Raw genomic sequence first — 20017 nt, 5'->3', positions numbered from 1 at the left:
CGGGGTTACCCTCAGCGGGGGAGACAAGGCGTGCTCTCTTGGGTTCCAGACAGCCAGCGGGACAGGCGTGCCGTGCCGCACGTGCAGCGGCCCTCTTCCCCGGCGGGTCGCCGAAGCAGCGCGGACATTCCGCGCGCTCGGCGACCGATGCATCTGCGAGACTGCCTCGCGTGGCCGCCTTCGAACGCGCCACGATTTGCGTGACCATACACGCGAACGACCAGGCGTTGGGATCCAGCATGGGGCGAACATATTCGCTCGCTTCCGGTCGCGGTAAATCGGACTTCTAGACTTGTCGCGCGCCCATCGGCATGTTTTGTGGATAGCAACTCGGCTAGCAGGCATTGATGTATGAAAGGTGCAATAAATGCCCTTGTGATTGTTTGCACTACTGTGTTGTCGTTCCTTTGTCCCAAGATTACGGTGTGAGAATTCCCACATCAGACCCCACAAGTTCTTACCAGATGGCCGGGTGCAACTGCGTAAGCCCTGTTCTGCGAGGAGCAGCTTGTGAACAGTGGGTGGGTCAACAACTTCCGCGAAGCTCATTTTAAAGGATGACCAGTTGGCAATATTAGCTTTGTGGCTGTGCAACCACAGCTGAGCCACACCCATCAGGTGAAAATTCACATTGCTGAGTTTGTCGCTGTCATCCCACTTATTGTGGGTGCTTACCCACTCATTCGTAGTGAGCCAGTCCTTAACGTCATGCTCGTCGGTGCCGTTGAAAATGACGGGGTCTTGCTGTCTTAGTACTCCGGAGCTGGCGACCACCAGTAGTGCGGTAGCACCTTGCTGTAGTACGTTGGCATGCATTGCGGATGCTGGGTATAGAGTCCGGGTATGGAGTTCCAGGATGAAAAATGGAACCAGCACGCTCCACCAATTGATGATAGGCATTTAGGGCTAGATGCACTCGGCGTTTTATGTGAATTCGCAGAAACGGGCGTGGCCGAGCAAGCACCAGCAACGACCACCACTTTCTTCTTAGTCTTCTCCTGGTGCCCGTATTTGTCACTACAGCTACATTACGTGAAAATCTGTTATATTCGGCAGCGTGACTGAATGATGGCACCAAAAATGGCCAACGGTGCAAACAGTAAAAACACATAGAAAAATGCTCAGATTGACATAAAGTTTCTTAGGGAGGTTCCTGTAAACAAAGTAAATTAATGGCTTTGTGAAGAAAATTTGCTAAATTTCAGTCTCGGTAGGAATCGGACCAGGGCCTCTGGGGGGTGAGACAAGCTAGTTTCTCCGACACCAGTGTGGCTCTACAGTTCTGGTTGACTAAAGGTGTGCCTAGTGTGCGTGTCATTACACATGTCATGTCACAGCCACCTGCCTGACTGAAGGTGTGACCTAGTGTGTGTATCATTGGGCACGTGAAGGCTGAAGGCGCTGTTAATAGTGAGGAGGTGGCACCACATCATGATTGTATAAAGTTAGTGTATAAAATAAATATGTATAATGTCTAATTTAACAGCGCAGAGCAGTCCTTCGAGTTATGAATTCCTCATGGCCAAGTGAGTGCATTGATATGCTTGGCGCGTTTTGATTTGGCCTTACCAAGGTGCAGTTACATTTGGTGTAACTATGGTGTAACAGGCTATGATGGTGTTATGCTGCTAAGCGCGAGATCGCGGGATCGAATACCAGTTGTAGCGACCCCGTTCTGATGGGGCGAAATGCGAAAACGTCAGTGTCCCGTGCATCAGGGGCACATTGAAGATCTCCTGGTGGTCAAAATTAATCAGGAGTCCCCCACTATGGCGTGCCTCATAATCAAATCGTGGGTTTGGCACGTAAAACTGTAGAATTTATTCCCTGGGCTGTCGGAAGTATGAAGGCTGCTGATGATGCTGATTCCATCATTGTGGCTCTGGGCTTGGTCTTTGTGGTCATCACGGGTAGTAGTCCATGCTCTGGGGGCAGGTTTTTAACCCTGAGGCTTTCTCTATGGTTCGGGACAACGCTGTTGCAGTCTTCGGGTTTCGGGCTTGGATCACGGCTTTGTAGGGGCATTCGGTACATGAACCCGCAAGCACCTCCACCAGATGTTACATAGTAGTGATAGTCAAAGACGCTGTAGCAAAACTGTGAATGACAAGACAACTCTTTATTGGATGAACCTTGTGCCCACAAAAATATACACTGCACTTATAGTACAATGTGTGGGGATGCTCGCCTCCCGCGTGTCCCCTGATGTTGTTTTCCCCACATGGCTCTCACGTCTCCTGTAATTCGGCTTCTCCCTCAGCTAAGTGCCAGCGGCGGTCAGTGTGGTTACAGCATATTACGAGAGATGGCATGAGTGTTGCACTGCTAACGTCACTTATGCTAACGTCACGGTGGGGTTACTCGGCCAGAGCAGGGAGTAGGCTCTTCCTCTTTGGCTTGGGGTTGGCAAGCGATGCGAAGGCTCCGCGCGTGTGCCGATCCATGCTTTGTGGGATTGTCCTGAGAAAGGCTTAGGAGCATGACGCCGGAATGGACGAACAGGATTGTTTGAACTCACCATAGCTCTCATGACTGTGCACGTGAACGATTGGGCGTTGGTGTCCAGCATAGGAGTGAACATATTCGCTTGCTATCGCGGTGAGTAAGACTTCCTCCATTTGTTGCATGCCCATCGGTGTGTACTGTAGATAGCAATTTGGCTAGTAGGCATTAGTATATGACAGGTTCAATAAATGCCCTTGTGATTACTTGCACTACTGCGTTGTCATTCCTTTGTCTCAAGAGCATGTGTGAGACCCTACAAACGATAGCAGCGAGCACAGTCGGCAATAATCAAAATTTCATCTGTGTGTCAAGGGTGTCGGCTTTTGTTCATGAGTCATTGAAAGTTCCAGAGTATTAGCCCTGGTGCCTGCTTGTCTTCCGGAAAGTACTACACAATTTGCATTGCGCATACTATGAGATTACACAAGGTTTGGTGACAACAGACAATGGTTAAAACCATCTATAACATTCGAGAAACTTCTGTTACATGCGTGTGCTTCCTGTGCTGAGCGATAATGTTCAGCGTTTGTTAGCCGGTGAAAAGTGGTCACCCGGAAAAGGTGAACAAGTACACATTATTATGTTTCCCACCTCACCCATTGTCACCAGCGTGCCTGCATCAACACCGAAGCCAGACAATAGGACTGCAAGGATTGTTATGACGCATCTCATCGCTTAGTTTTCTACCAGCCTGGAAACGAAGTACTGCTCTGTACACCAGTTCACACTCCTGGGTTATGTGAGAAATTTAAATTCTGGTTTATTAGCCCATACATGGTCCTGGAAATGGCCCCCCATCAGCTATTGTATGACTGTTGTTGCCTCAACTGACTGTTGTTGCCACTCTACCGAAGTGGTTCACGTTCACGTTTCTCGTATGAAGCCCTTCATGTGACGTTTCCCTTACCTTTAGGCTGCTGCCAGGATGGCCACTCTCGTTCGGGGAAATTAGTGTGGGCATTTATTCTGCACTTCATCATATGTATATTATCATCATGTCTGTGCCCTTCACCTTCATCACTTGTGTGGCCATGTCATCAGCGTGGACTGTGCCGAGGGACCTTTGTTGTCTCTTGGGCTCAATAAAGGTCATCCTTTACTGTGACATCAGAATATGTGTGTGTGTGTGTGTGTGTGCATTTGTGTTTTTTTTAGTCAACATTCACAAAAATGTCGATAGTCATTTTAGCATGTGCTGAAGAGGATGAAGGCGAAAGCCTGGGCGCTCACGAGACATTCATTCAATTACTTGACATTCTGATGATGATGATGATTTGAGATTTTTATGGCGCAGTAGCCATGCAAACTTTAATGCGCCAATTGACTTGACGTTTTCATTTGAATGTGTTGTTACTTCCTATTACTTGTTTTCTCCCACCGAAGGTCGTGGGTTCAATTGCCTTAATTAACTTTATAACTATGCCTTAATTAAGTTTGCCTTAACAGCAAAGGTTGTCGGTTCAGCTCCCACCAAAGGTCGTGGGTTCTACCATAAAAGGTGGTGGCTCCATCAATTTTGGTGCCATTTAATTTTGGTGCCATTTAATTTTGGTTTCACCATAGGGTGAGGGTTCGGGTGCCTTAATTAAAACCAACGGTGGTGCTTTTGACTCCCACCAATAGTTGAGGGTTCGTCTCCCCTCCATAGGTCGAGGCTCTTAATTAAATTCACCTTAACGACACAGGTGGTGGGTTCGACTTCCTCTGAATTTTGGTGCCCTAATGCCTGACATCGTATTTTTTGTCTCATGAGCTGATTAAGGCTTTTGCCTTAATAAAAGCGTGACCAATGTGACGACCCAAGAAAGACTGCATTGCACCCATCACCCAAGAGATGCACTATTTGTTTGGAAGTGAAGTGCTAAGAATGGCAAATTCATTTGTAGTTTCAATTGCAAATGGCACGAGGATGCTTATAACATTTTAAATTGCAAGAAAAGTGGTTTCAGAGTTATTTCCAACTATGCTCTAAATCTATAATAGTCATTGTATCTCAAATGTGCCATGTGTTGGTCACTGCACTGTTCAGCATGCTCATTGAAGGTCAGTTATTGTGTGAATGGGTGTTCCATCACGAGTCCAGGGGTGGAAAGTGGGCTGTATGCTGAATGCAGGCACGGGTGAGGCATTGCACTGTGCTGTGGTTGTTGACCAATTGGCTTCCCTCAAGCTGGTTGGTGCCACACAGATTCTGCTGGAGGACTCGCCACAGCTGCTCCAGGTGACTGGACAGGATCGACAAGGTGCGTGCACTGTCAGTGCACATGTGTGGGGCTTACAGGTTTCTATGCACAGGAAATACCTTCTCCTCCCTGGATGGCATCTCTTTTGACTGGAGCCTGCAGCAGCAGGAGCCTGTGCTCAGGTTGGTGGCACGCAGGTGCTCTGCGGTGTAATTTGCGAAAAACCATTGTGGGCCTATAGGTGCTTTTTCTTGCCCTATTTGTCTACTGCTTTTCTATGCTGCTCAGCACCTTGGTGTTCGTTTATCTCAGCTTGCCTCCTTTGATTACTTCGTCTGGAGTCACTCAACACAGTTAAAGCAATGTCAAGGGCAGATCTGCACAAACGTATCTCCAAAATTTTAGAAAGAAGCACACTTCACAGTTCAGGACCCTCAGGTTTCAGGTACGACAATGCTGATGTAGTCTTTCAAAGTTGTCATGGGAGAGCAGAGTAAAGGAACACCTGACACCAGCCATGACTGTCCACTGTAAATGTGCGAGCCTGAGGTGTAGTGTTCCTCCAACCAAAAACTGTGCTGCCTTTTGACACCTATTCAGCTCGAGGTTGTCTCGGTCTTCTGGCCTGTTTTTCACTATGTGAAACTCCCATTGGCTGTCACTAAATCGAATAATTGTTGCCAGTTTCGCTTCGGGTCAGCTCATCACTCTTTGAGACTCAAGTCCATGGAAATGTGTGCACATAAGCTTCAGTTATGAGGAGTGTCAGAAAAGCAGCGGACAAGTTGTACTGAGCTCCATTCTTTGATGCTGTTGTTTGTTGTCGATTACCACTGTGTAGCCATGGTGACCTGCTGAATGTTTGTCTGCAGCTCTTGGCAGCAAACAACACTCAAGGCAGAGTAGCAACTGGTGCTTGTAATGTCATCATGTGAAAGCCTCTTTCACTGATATTCCTGCAAATCTCATCACTATGCTGTTGCTCTAAGGTCATGTCCTAAAGGCACACTAAAGATGATTGTGTACTTCTTTCATTTGCTTTCAAAAATTTGAATCCATATTCCTTACTCTGTGTTTTTCGAATTGTCCACTAACTGCATGCTTCCTGAATAACACATGATGGAGAAAGTCAATTTGAGTGTATTTTCTGTGCTCTAAGTGATGTAAGCTAACCATTAGCGAGATCCTGGTGATACAGTGAAACCTCGTTGATATGTTCTGAAAAAAAAAAGCAAGAAAAAAAATGTACTGAGAAAACATGCGATCTGAACTAACAAAAAATTGACAGACCCACTTGTAATTGACTACTTAAAGCGAAGCGTTGTGCACGAGGCAGGCACGAGACACGTATGCGCTTCGAGCTGGTGGGGCTTCCACGGCAACCGGAAACCGAAACAAAATCGAGCTGGTGTGCTACGCTTGATGTGAAACGTGACGCTCACATCGCGCTGCCTGCAGTGAGGAATGGAGGTGGGGGGGGGGGTGGGGGGGGGTTCGTATTATCGCCCACTAAAAGAAAAGTGTGCACTATGCCCCACACACTGTAAAACAAATAGGTGAAGATGCCTATTGCAAGAGGTTTGGCGGTGATAGCAGTGAATGGGGTGTGCGAGGACCCCTTGAGGAGAGTTGCTTGTACTAAAGTATGAAACTGTGCTTGCCGGTGTTTTCACCTACGTTAGACAGGCAGGCAAGTATTGCAGGGAATTGCTCAGTGGCTATGGTGTTGGGCTACTGAGCACGAGGTCGCGGGATCGAATCCCGGCCACGGCGGCCGCATTTCGATGGGGGTGAAATGCGAAAACACCCGTGTGCTTAGATTTAGGTGCACGTTAAAGAACCCCAGGTGGTCGAAATTTCCGGAGTCCTCCACTACGGCGTGCCTCATAATCAGAAAGTGGTTTTGGCACGTAAAACCCCATAATTTAATTTTAAGTATTGCAGGGAAGCTGGTGCGGTGTGCAACTACTGTTTTCAATCAATTGTATGCGCCTGGTGCTTTTTAACGCAAAGCTTTCTTTGCCTCTTCCTTCGACTTTGCCACTGCTGCTGTGGGCTGCTGTGGTCTGCTGTTGTCACGCACACCACCTTGAGGGCTGGTTCTGGTTCAGAGCGTGTGTGAGTCGGAGAGGAAAGGCGACTGGAGAAACTAGTTTTCACCTCACCGCGTCGAATGTGCACAATGCCCTCTGGAGCTACCTGGCCGTCGCCACAGTAGCCGCTTGACAGCTGTAATTATCCGTGACTCCCCTCAGGAGCATTGCAGAGGCCAGAGGGGACACAGATAGAACTGTAGAGAGGAGAAGAAAAGGAGAGGGAGGAGAAGGCAGTTCTCATACAAGAGAGGGGAAGAGGTGATGTGAGAAGGCAAGGAAACCCCACTAGTATACGGCAGTGGTTGCGGGGATACAGGGTAAGCTTAAGTACAAGGTACGGCACAGTACGTTGCTGCTATTTCTGAAGAATAAACGCCATGCAAATATGTCAAGCGGGCAACTTACGCAGGGTGTGCAGCAGCAGAGCCACATTAATTAAAGCGCGCCGCAGGGTCCAGGAGACACTACGGAAGAGGTCAACTGTCAAATCAACACTTCTGTGCCCGTCGCATTAACTTTGTGGATGTGCTAGAGGTCGTGGATTTGATCCCAATCGTGGCAGCTGCATTTCGACTTGGGCAAAATAGAAAATGCATGTGCACTTAGATTTGGGACAGGTTGAAAGAACATCACGATGTCAGAATTAATCCAGAGTCCGCCACTACGGCGCGCCTCACAATCCAAGTGTGGTTTTGGCACGTACAGCCCCATAATCCAATTCCTTTAATACTTCCGCCACAATGCGATGTGCCATGTGAGGCAATGATAATGCTAAATCGTCTCATAGGTTATAAAATGTGGCACACAACAACACCTCAAGCAAACACCCCTCCCTGTGTGTTCTGTGTACTACGCAGACAAACAGCAGTGCTTCACGCAAGGTAACATTTAACATCAACTCGCCACTCTCGTGTTAGCCTAAACGTTGAAGAAATTAAGCTTTAACTGTCAACATCACCGCTAATTATTGTCAAACAAAGCATCCAGCACAGAACGGTTCGCCTACATAGATTCCCACAGTGTGTGGGATCTACATAATTTTCTTGTTTACATAATGTCTAGTGACCGGAAAGTGTATACGATCGCAGTATGCAGCAGGGAATGGCGCCGTGTTTGGGTTATTGTTTCTTAAAAGCGTGAAGTATACTTACAACACAAGGCGCTGCGAAACAGGTAGGCGAAAATGTTTATCGTTATAGGGTTGGAGGCGATAGCTGTGAACGCGGCATGCGACGGCATGAGAGGTGATTTGCTGTTACCAGAATAAGAAACTGAGTGCACGCCGGCGTTCTCACATGAGACGGATAGGCGAGTATTGCGGCAAAGCTGCTTGTTTTCTTGTTTGCATGGAATCTAGTAGCCGGCAAAGGTGTCATACGATTGCAGTTAGGCGATTTACTGAAGTTGGTGCCAAAAAATTGACTTTTCCGTGAATGTATGCACTGGCTAGGGAAAAAAAAATCATAGTAATTTTACTCTGTGAAGGTGGATGACCAGTGGATGCCTACAGGGTGTTTCAGCTATCTTTATCCAGAGTTTAAAAATATGCTGATGCCCTCTAAAATGACGCAACCAAATGCATGTTGCTCACTTTTGTATGTAGTATGTCAGGCAATTTTATTTTATTTTGCTTAATTAGATAATTAAGTCAAGTTTAATTAACCAACTTCTGAAGCAACGAAGTTAGGCAAAAAATTCCAATTAGAAAGTTGTAGAGCGCCTTGCAAAACGTCAGATTAGACAGTTCCTAACTTTCTATCTGTTGAGTGTTAATGTTTTTCAGCTTACTGCAGATGCCTGCGAGATGCAAAAAATAACTGTTTTAGGCCTTGTAGCGCAGCTCAGAAAGAGCTGTGCTACAAGCCTAAAACAACACAAGCCTGCGCTGGGCTGTCTAGTAATCACTTCTTAAAACTTTTGAGCTTTTATTTGTCATCAACGTTCATTACATGGAATGACACCATCTATTTGCAGAAAAATGGAGTATGCATCGGTTCGTGCATTGCCCCACTCCTCGGTGATCTATATTTAGCTCGCCTAGACGTTGCCATGTCAGTTACCCTTAATCAGACTAATATTTTTAGATATTTCGTTATGTGGACCATTTTTTGTATTGTATTCAGTGTTCTCCGGCTGACCTTAAGACTGAGGTTGCCACGGCAGTGCCAATAGTAAAAAAATACCTTGTGCCCCTTGACATTACCTACGAGCTCCCACAGGATCATACGATCCGGTTTTTGGATCTGCGCTTAACTTGTTCCGATATTCATACTTGTTGGTACTATGAACCTCGTGCTAATAAACCGCTTCTTCCATTTCATTCTGCTCATTCTAAGTTGATCAAAAGAGGCATTGCTAACCTTTGCCTTAATAATGCTTTGAAAAAGTCGTGCCCCCATAGTGCTTTGTCTAGCTTTGCCTCTCAGTGCGAACGGCTTTCGCAGGCTGGTTATCCCGTGTCCCTACAAGTGTCAGTAGCAGAACGAATTCTAAAAGAGTGTAGAAAAGACAACCAGCACATAAATAATCCTGCAACTACTCGGGGTAGGACAAGCATAATTCCTTATATTCACACCATCTCACATAATCTTAAGGAAATCGCCAAGCGAGTGACTGTTCGTGTAGTGTTTTCTGCCCCTAACAAGCTTATGAGGATTTGCAAGCTCACTAATCCGAATAAGGAAGCTCCTCTTAGCTGGGATAAGAATCGCAAAAATAAGTTTGTTAATTGCACACATTGTGTTGTTTATTGTTTTCCGTTCAAGTGTGGAATATGTTACGTTGGTCAAACTGGCCGATGTCTGAATGACAGGCTGCGCGAACATGGTTACAATGCTAAGAATTGTATTACAGCTGGGGGGTTTCTTGCGCAGCACTGCAAAATGTGTGGTTGCGAACCTGTCTTAGAGCAATGCGTCATTCTAGGTCGTAGTTATAATCAGCTCACAAGAGAAATCATCGAAGCAAAGGCTATCATTGGTTTGGGCCATGCATGTGTAAGCTACACCTTCATTATCATTATCAAGCAATGACCAACCCTTATATATAGCTTTCATTGATTACGAGAAAGCGTTTGATGCTGTCGAAACCTCAGCAGTCATGGAGGCACTACGGAATCAGGGTGTAGACGAGCCATATGTAAAAATACTGAAAGATATTTATAGCGGCTCCACAGCCACCGTAGTCCTCCATAAAGAAGCAACAAAATCCCAATAAAGAAAAGCGTCAGGCAGGGAGATACGATCTCTGCAATGCTATTCACAGCGTGTTTACAGTAGGTATTCAGAGACCTGGATTGGGAAGAATTGAGGATAAAAGTTAATGAAGAATACCTTAGTAATTTGCGATTCGGTGATGATATTGCCTTGCTAAGTAACTCAGGGGACCAATTGCAATGCATGCTCACTGACCTGGAAAGGCAAAGCAGAAGAGTGGGTCTAAAAATTAATCTGCAGAAAACTAAAGTAATGTTTAACAGTCTCGGAAGAGAACAGCAATTTACAATAGGTAGTGAGGCACTGGAAGTGGTAAGGGAATACATCTACTTAGGGCAAGTAGTGACGGCGGATCCGGATCATGAGACTGAAATAATCAGAAGAATAAGAATGGGCTGGGGCGCGTTTGGCAGGCATTCTCAGATCATGAACAGCAGGTTGCCACTATCCCTCAAGAGAAAAGTGTATAATAGCTGTGTTTTACCAGTACTCACGTGGGGGCAGAAACCTGGAGGCTTACGAAAAGGGTTCTACTTAAATTGAGGACGACGCAACGAGCTATGGAAAGAAGAATGATGGGTGTAACGTTAAGGGATAGGAAAAGAGCAGATTGGGTGAGGGAACAAACGCGGGTAAATGACATCTTAGTTGAAATCAAGAAAAAGAAATTGGCATGGGCCGGACACGTAATGAGGAGGAAAGATAACCGATGGTCATTAAGAGTTACGGAATGGATTCCAAGGGAAGGGAAGCGTAGCAGGGGGCGGCAGAAAGTTAGGTGGGCGGATGAGATTAAGAAGTTTGCAGGGACGACATGGCCACAATTAGTACACGACCGGGGTTGTTGGAGAAGTATGGGAGAGGCCTTTGCCCTGCAGTGGGCGTAACCAGGCTGATAATGATGATGATCAAGCAATGAATTGGCGTATCTCCAACTGCAGCCACAGGCTGTATGATTATGTTGTCACTTGGTTATTATTGGTTTTGTTGCTTAGTTTCTTTGTAATGTATTGATGTCACATGGTTTGCCGAGTGTATAAGTAGCCTTTTGTGTCACGAAATAAACCATCATTTGGAAGTTAGCGCTCGCTCTGTTTTTCATTTCCTTTGATTACCCCTACCTCCTTTCTTTTTTGCTCTTTCTGAGCTGCACTACAAGCCTAAAACCGTCATGACATACCAACTCGTCCAAACTGCCACGCTTTTGCAAAAAATACCACGTGACATACCCGCTTGTGCACCATGATTGCAGTGCTCCCAAACTTTCCGCATACAAATGAACATAGCATCTAGCAGAGCATGCTGCTGCTTAAAAGGTGACGACAGTGATGAAGGTGTTGCCTGTGGGATTTACGTCAGCGATGTGCTTCCCTCGCGGCAGTTAATGATAGTGACAAGCAGACGCAGGGGCAGCACACCCAGCTAAATGCTATGTTTGTTTGTACCCAGAACGCTTGGGAGCAGTGCAATCATGATGCGCAGGCGGGCATGTCACGTGGTGTTTGTATTTCGCGGCCATCCGCAGTAAGCTGAAGAATACTAATACTTAATAGAAAAAAAACTGTTTTATCTTTTTTGCCTATAGACACAAACTGCCAGAACCTAGCATATATAACAGCTCCGCTGTAAAAAGCTTAACTCTCTTAGGTCATGTTATGTGTTCTCAATCACAAACATTTGCGTCAGGAAATCATACGTAGTGGGGTAGTATCAACGAGGGTTTACTGTATTACAATGGATGCTACTGAAGCTGAGCTATGGCCTTGACCTTGGCCTATCTTAACTACATTGTCTAAGCTTGCCTCTGGCATCCAAATGTTAGTGGAAGAAGGCACATGCAAAGGACATGACTCATGGCTTTTTCTCTGAGCGAAGTCTTTCAAGTTCACACATGAAGTCAGCATCAGAGACTGTTTCTGCAGGCCAAGAACTATGCCAGTTCAGGCTATTTCATTTTAGCACATACGAATGCGGGATGTTTTGTGCATCTCTGCATTTGGGGCTTGTGCACATTCACTTTCCAGTGTGGAATCGAAGTATTATCTAGAATCTGTGTTGGGAGTACACTGCCGAAGAGCATACTGAAAAGAGCCCAGGACATGTAGTTGCTAATAAGTATGTTGCTTGAAGACTTTTGCTGTGACTTGCATTTCCTGGTGGTTTTTTCTTTTAATGCATTGGTGCTAGGAGTGTAAAAGTGGAAAAACGTGTATGTGAAGTGTGGGAAGCCAGTCACGTGACAGAGGTATATACAGTTAAGCCTGGATATAACAAACTTCAATATAATGATATTCTCGGTACAACGAAGTATTTAACTTTTCATTACCTTGCTTCGATAGAAAACCATATATTTAGAACGTCAATATAATGAAGTGTCTTTATATGCAATTTCAGTATAACAAATTTCTCTTCCACTCCAAAGGAATGCCCAGGTAATAAATGGAAACTTCTGCAGACGCAGATGGTCAAATGATTGGATTACAAGCAGCTGCTTGCAAACACACTGCTCAAATCGCTTGCAATGTGACAGGGGCAACTGCCGAAGTGGAGCCGCATCATGTTCTGTATGAAGTCCAAGCATGATGAGATCCTATCGCTGCCTGTGCACTTTGTGCTTTAGGTGCGAGTGAAAGTGTGCGAGGGTGAGACAAGAAAGATGGTGGCTTCACGAGTGCCGCCTTCCCCCTCCTTCCCATGTCATTCAGTGCAACACTTTGCATGGTTAATTGCCTGGTTTTGAAGAAAAAGTGTTAATTTGCCTTCGTTTGTGGAGACTCAAGCTGCTGCTGCAACAGCGCAAGCATAAACATGCATCACAGGCTGCTGGCAGCTGCATAAAGCAGCTGGTCATGGTGGGGATGGGCATGTTGCCCGCTCCTCTGGAACGTGTAGTTGTCGTGGGTGGAAAGAATGAGGCATAGGGATCACAGTGAATGCCTGCACAAAGGCATCACAGTGCACTCCCCCCCCCCCCAAGCTCTGGAATCTACTGATTTTTGGTGGATTCAAAAAAAAAGCAATAGCAAAATTTAGCACTTCAAAGGGCGTCTTGCCGAGATAAACAACAAAATTTGGTTATATGGTGGAAGTTGTTGCATGTCCTCTACGGAGCGTTCTGCCAAAAAAAAAATTTCAGATCGGCTCATTAATCTACAACTTTACAACAGATCATTGTAAAGTGCGATCAACTTTTACTGTGCCACATTGCGTGATTTGTGCCTTTTTTTTTTCATCTTTCTTTTCGGGAGGGGGGGGCGGGTGGCCTATGCACAGTTTAAAACACACTGAACACTTTAGACTTGAGGTACCAGATATCATCTGAGGCCCTTCCAAAACTGGTTTGAAGTTTGGAACGAGGCGTCTTTTTAATAGCTGCGGTATTCGAGATTTGCCGAATGCGGTGGTGAGGTTATTCGAACAATGCCCTGCGCCAAGAATTTTGGAAGTCATTGTATTACGTTATAGCTGCACACATTGCTCAATATAGAATTAACATAAATAAGCTCTGGATCCATGCCGTCAAAAACTTAGTTTAAAATGCCTGTTTTGCAAGTATAAAGATTCCTCTACTTTAAACAGATTTTTCAAGCAAAAGTCTACTACTATTTTATGACCTGTGACAACAATGCTTGCATATCACCACTGCTGCTGTGTCTAATTGCAACCATGTGACCCTTCTGAGCACTATACAATTGTCATTTCCCTACTGCACCTATTACGAGGGCCATACTGAAAGTAATGCTCAACTATTTTTTGTACGCAAATCTGAAAGTTTACAAAAATGAGTGTTTGGTGGCATGCGATACGTACCTTCGTTATTGCAACCATGGCGAGCAATTTCACATCAGCTAGGTGCACGATCTAGCTATTAGTAAACTAAACCAAATGGAAGCTCACAGTGTCTCGTTTCATCAATATGCAGAGACAGAATGTCTGGCGGAAGAGGAAATTTCAGCCTCAGAAATTCATAAGCTTCAGTGTGCATACGATAAGCGCGAAGGAGCTTGAGTAGTGTGCAAAGATGGGTCAAGCTTATTAAAGGTAGCCAGGCCAGCATTGAAATTCAGTGCCTGAATGGTTGCCCTAGGACAGCCACTACTGAAGCCAACAAAAATAACATTGATGCACATGTCAAAGAAAACATGTGAGTAATAATATGCGAAACAGCAAGAATGTTTGAAATAGGGCGCAGTGCTGTTTAGGAAATGATTGCGAGCTAAGGTTACTGGAAAATAAAGGCAGCTTGATATGTTGAAACTCTGTAAAAGCTCTGTTGCTCATTAGATGACAAAATGATCTTGCAGCATGAAAGCGCGCACCCTCACACTTCTGATTTAACAGGGGAGGGAATTGCAGAATCAAAAGGCAAGTGCATCCACACCATAGTGTAATATATCTACTCTTTAGATGAGGACACTCGCGAAGCATGACCAACCAGATAAAGTACCAACTGCACGCGGTCATCTGTCTGGTGACGTGTGCAACAGGACAACGCAACTTCACTTTGAACACAGTGGACAGCTTGCACGGACAAGGAATGCGTGGATAACACAAGCAACCAGAGAACAACATCTGTATGTTGCATTGCATCGCCGTATCTGCTCTGCGATGCCCTCGCCTCTCACCTCAGTGACCTACTTTCATGTGGCCGTCAATCATATCAGATTTCTTGGGAAGCGCCTGTACCTATACCAAAGGGAAATTGAACCTTTTCTGTCTTGAAGTTGCATTGTAACACTGATAGGTGGCTAAGCTGCTGCTGTTACTGAAGCGATTGATGCACGTTATTGCTACTTTAGCTGGTTGATCATGCCTTGCAAGCAAGCTGAGAAGTGTCTCCTCCTAAAGAGTACTATACAATAGAACTCCATTGATATATATTTAAGGGGACCATGGAAGCAAAGCGTACCAGCTATGAAAACGTAACTGTGAGGAAGGGCACAAATCGCCACAGCACAATGTCCAGTCTGAGTGGCTGCTAGCACAGTTATTAGATGTCTCGGTGCTTGTACTGTGACCAGGAACGGCAGATGCGCAAGTGTATAATTAAGGGACACGTACGATGTTCCGTGACAGTGGTCCCTACCGCAATATTTTGTGCACGCTTGACTGCATAACATGGTTCTACTGCATCAATGCTGACTAAAGAGAACCGGCAATTTTGTAATGCAAATAAGACCCGTGCAGGCCCCAAAATAAATATACTCCTATACTTCTTGGGTGTGGTTCCCGGTAGGTTTTAATCGATGTACACTTTTTCGGATACTTCGCGAACTGCTGTGTTGCTTTCTCCCAATATTTGTGCAGCGACCAGTTTGTGCAACTTTATTTCAAACTTAGATTGCTTGTTTCAACAAATTGGTAGCTTGTTGCAATGAATTGGTCGCTTTTTGCAATGAATTGATTGCTTGTTGCAACAATTTGGTCGCTTGTTGCAACATGCGAGAGTCAATCTCTGCACTGTTATACTTATGTGGCGGCCACTTTCAAATGCAATGTAAGATGCGGAAACATTACAGAATGGCGCTGTAGTAAATGGGAACATAATACATAGGAAAATACAAAATAGTACATAACGTAATACCATGAAAACACTACATAGCAGCTGGGAAAATGCAACAGCGAGGAACATATCAATGGGGTTACACTGTATGTTTTACACCGTAACCCACACTCTACTCAAATGCATTAAAATGTGAGCGCAACGATACGAAACACCGGTGGCAATCCGTGCAGTAGAGCAAGGCTGCAGTGGAGTTCATTGGGAGGCGTGGCGCCAGATTTCCCTATTAGTAGGCAAAATATGTCGACAATAAAATATGCAGTGAAATTGGGCAACCATGTGCGCAATTGAACTAAGGTCTGAAAAACCACATGACCGAGTTTTGCTTCAGTTACGCATTGTAATTGTTTTTGGAGTGTGTAGTTGCTAAGTACCTTTAATATGATCCTCACATATCATTGTAATTGATGACATTACCTTCGTGTATTTGTGACTGCATACACCTTGTTCGTGTAAACCCAAGTCTCCATGCTAGTGCCATACTTTTATACTGCTATACTTTTATATACTGCTACCATGGTCTTTGCAGTAATATAATTGTGAGCGGCACTTATTTTTTGCTTTATCAGTTCAATTTGACCTCTATATCTATAGCTAAAAACCTCAATGCTTTGTTGTTTCTTTATAACATACTGTGTTGCTCAAAGGACCTTGCTTGTTCCGTGCCTTTGTGCCTTACTCCTGACTTCCAGCCATAGCCCTTTAGAAATTTTTGATGTCATATCTTTCATTGCCTCTAGGCTATCCTCAGCCTCATATTCTAAAGCCTTATATTTGTTCATGTGCAAGAGCCTGAATTTCCCTGCTTTTTTTCTGACTGCTACCAGGTTGGCCTGCTTTCTGCTGACCACTTTTTCCTTTCTCTGTTCAAATTAAAGATAACCATGGGCCTCACTAACCTGTGATCACTACACTTTATGCTACCTGATATGTCCATGTGCAAAGTAAGTGTATTTTGTTTCATTTTTTGTTTTTCTGTGTGGGCTTTTCTACTTTCAGTAGGTGGCGTCAATATCCAGGCCTCGGAGGCAGCTGTCTTTGGTTAACAGAAGTTGATCTTGAAGGCTATACTTTTTTCTAACTGCATGCACCAAAAGCAATTGCAGAGCCAGAAACGTGTCGGGGATGCCATGTTACTTTGTTCCTGAAAGAATGTCATTATTTCTAAACAATTCTCTCCTGCAAATTCTACAAACATATATCCTCTACTGTTACTAGTCTTAGTTCTTGACTACCTGTTCTCCAGCCTGCTTTTTTGCCCACTTTTGACTCAAATCATGTATGATGTCAGTATACTGAGCTTTGACCTTTCTCACTACTAATTTTGTCTCCTCATAGAGCCCCTCTACCTCTCCATCATCATGATTGGTTGTTGGTGTTTAGGCTCTGTTGCTTGTGAGATACCTCGCAGTGTTGCAGGGTTAAAAGAGGTTGTGCGTGTAAGCCATGCATGATCTCGCTTCGTTCAGCACATGGGAACATTCACAGCTTCCGTTTGGTTCAGAAAGTTGCTACTGGTTGTGTTCAAGTAAGTACAATCAGGGTTCCTGATTATTTTTATTTTGATATTTGGAAATGAGATACTAAAATTTCTTTCCACATTCAAGCCAACTTCATTTTTTCAGCACATGCCTTTATTTAAGCATGAAAAAATCACAACTGAGACAAGGTACCTTTATACCTGATCCACACAACTTAGTAATGAAAATTCAATTGACTGGGCAAACCCATGAGGTAAATGACAAATGTCTTTTCAACAAGAGGCTAAAAACGAGCCTTTTCTGGCAATTTCATAATGTGTTCGTTTAATGCAAGTTACTTTTGAGATCTTTTCTGTGCATGCTTTTCTATATGCTAAACCATGCGCAAAGTGCATTTAATCTCTCTTATGTACTGGTATATTCATTTCCTGTGGAAAAATTTTAACTGTCACAAAACTTTGTAAATTTGATAGTTTTCATAGTGAAATAAAAAAATATCTTTGCTTTCGCTTAAATTTTACCAGTATTATGACTTTTTATGAATTAGTGATGTGCTTAAAACTGATTCTTTGCCCCTGATAGTTGGCTGCCTTTTTTGGACTAGTGAGTACAGGTGGGGTACTATGTTATACAGAAACAGATATTCTTACTCTAATTATGAGGGGTGTTCATAAAGTTTGTATTATCACAGCCATAGATTTATAAAAGGCATACACGATATGCATCAAAATGAGTGTGTGTGTCTGTGTCGTTTTAGCGCAACATCAAACTTGTGTTCTATATAGTACCGCGCAACACCGCTAGGGCACCAAAACAAAAATGGCAGCACCCATTGGGAAAATTGAAACATGTGCATTGATCTGCTTTCTCTATTTGAAGGGACAAGATGCCAAGACGATTCATGCTGAGCTGGAGGTTGCTCTGCATTGCGAGTGGTCGCTACAACATTGAGAGGACGTTCACCCAACTATGTTACTTGCAAAGGAGGGTGGCAGACTGAAGTAGTTTGTATTCCTTCAGTTTTATTTCAAGACCACATAGCATAAGGCATAAAACAGGATGACAATAGACAAGGATGAAACATCCGACAGGTTTAGCATGGAGAGAGGCATTCAAAATGCGTGGGATAACATACGTCAGCACTTTCTTGTAAGATAAAAAAGAGCATCACGTTTTTTGGGAAGCACGTCCATGCTAACTGTCAGTACTTTTCTTTTGTTAAAGAAAGTGCAGATTAAAATGCAAGGGATTGCCAGACATGTCCTTGTTTTGTATTCATGTTTCTTAAAAGTCTATGAATAATGCCTGCCAGTGGGAATGTAGATGAGATTGTCATACGAGTTCTGAGCAGCTCACTGTCTTTACATGTTCCTATGAATGATTTCGCTTGTTATTGTGATGTCATATTTTAGTGCAAGTCTAGAATTGGTCTCGCATGGATGCAAGCAGATGTTTGCATCCTTACTAGCGCGGGTGCTGCGTTCGGTACGCGCCAGCACTGACTAGCATTCAGCAGATTAAACGAAGTCTGAGACATCGCTGATCGGTCCTGTATGCCCTCGTCAAAGGCCTGTCGACACTTAAAAGTTTACACTGTCGTCCGTCACAACAGTTTGGTGAAACCAGACGTGATCTGGACCATACATTTGTGGCTCCGATGACCATGGACCCAACCGACACTACAAATTTTTTAGGCTAGGGCACTTCCGAGCAACGCAGTTCGACCTGTTCGACCCTTGCCGTCTGCCTCCTGCAATATTGGGTCCAGTATCCCTCGGCGTGGTTCCTGCAGGCCAAATCACAGTTTCAATTTGTTGGCATTTGTTCTAAAGCCAAAAAGCTTCACTACGCTGTTTCAGCATGAAGTGCTGAATTTGTTGAATCTATCTGCCACTGCCTATGACAATCTCAAGGTAAATTTGTTGCAATGCACAGCACCCTTCCACCATTCTTGCATCCAGCAGCTTTTGTCAGCTGAAAAACTCGAGGACTGCTGCCCTAGTCAAGTTCTTTGCTCCATGAGACCTCCATGGACAACACGCTTTTACGCGAATTATTCCTGCAACAGCTTTTGGCTAATGTGCAGATAGTCCTGGCGACAGGTTACCCTATGGATTTGACCGGACTTGCCTTGTTGACCGACAAAGTCATAGAAGCAGCTACCCAAAACGTCATAACTGCCACATCGTCTCTAAATAACTGCGCAACACATCATTGCCTGCTCTTCGCCACCAGAATCTCCTTTTAACTCTGTGTGACCACCTTGAGCATGTCGTCTATGCAGTGGAACAGGGTCTCGCGCCACCTCGTCGTCCACACAGCTGTAGTTCCTGCCGATCCCGACACCTAGACATGATCTGTGCAATCTCACCAACAAATTCTGGTGCTTGCTTCTATCATCTCTGTTTCAGGAGCGATGCTCATCCTGTGGTTAGCAAGGAAACAGGCCGGCCAACCTGTAATGGTGATGAGTGTCTGGACCAACTTATGAGTCTCCTTTTCTACATAAAAAAGTCACAGGACAGCAGTTTCTCGTCAACACAGGAGCCGATGTAACGCTCAACACTCCGACCGCAAAGTGACTCCTGCGTCATCTTTGCAAGTCATTAATGGCATCAGGATTCCATTGTACTCACTCTCCGTCACACTAACCCTTGGCCTTTGATGAGCGCTTCATTGGATGTTTCTAGTTGCGGATGTCTGGCTTATCCTTATTAAAGCAGTCTTTCTGCCCAACTATCACCTCCTTGTCAACGTAAAGAGCCGCCATCTCACAGACTGTTACATAGCTGGTCGTTCCTGGTGTTCCTTTATCTACAGACACCGCTTATTGCGCCCACTTTTACCATGGTGGAAACGCCGTTTGCTGAGCTGCTCCACAAGTTTCCCTGCTTGTTGCAGCTGCCAGATTGGACACAGCTGGTACAACATAATGTATGCCACCACATCGTCACTTTTGACCCTTCAATCTATT

At 44.7% G+C, this 20017-nt stretch overlaps 1 protein-coding gene across 3 annotated transcripts in view; it reads left to right on the top strand.

Annotated features, from left to right (window-relative positions):
* LOC135909205 (nuclear pore membrane glycoprotein 210-like) overlaps positions 1 to 20017 on the top strand; it is a 286256-nt gene that overhangs the window by 99809 nt on the left and 166430 nt on the right. For all 3 annotated transcript variants that reach the window (XR_010566632.2, XM_065441064.2, XM_065441065.2), the window contains exons 3-4: positions 4620 to 4748; positions 4801 to 4870. Coding sequence is in view for 2 of the 3 variants with exons in the window: in XM_065441064.2 (XP_065297136.1) it covers positions 4620 to 4748; positions 4801 to 4870 (199 nt within the window). In the remaining variant the exon portion in view is untranslated. The remainder of the gene's footprint in view (positions 1 to 4619; positions 4749 to 4800; positions 4871 to 20017) is intronic.

Source organism: Dermacentor albipictus, chromosome 9 (assembly GCF_038994185.2).
Source record: "Dermacentor albipictus isolate Rhodes 1998 colony chromosome 9, USDA_Dalb.pri_finalv2, whole genome shotgun sequence".
Lineage (NCBI taxonomy): Eukaryota > Metazoa > Arthropoda > Arachnida > Ixodida > Ixodidae > Dermacentor > Dermacentor albipictus.
The sequence above is the reverse complement of the archived record's forward strand: the minus strand, read 5'-3'. Positions and strand labels throughout refer to the sequence as shown.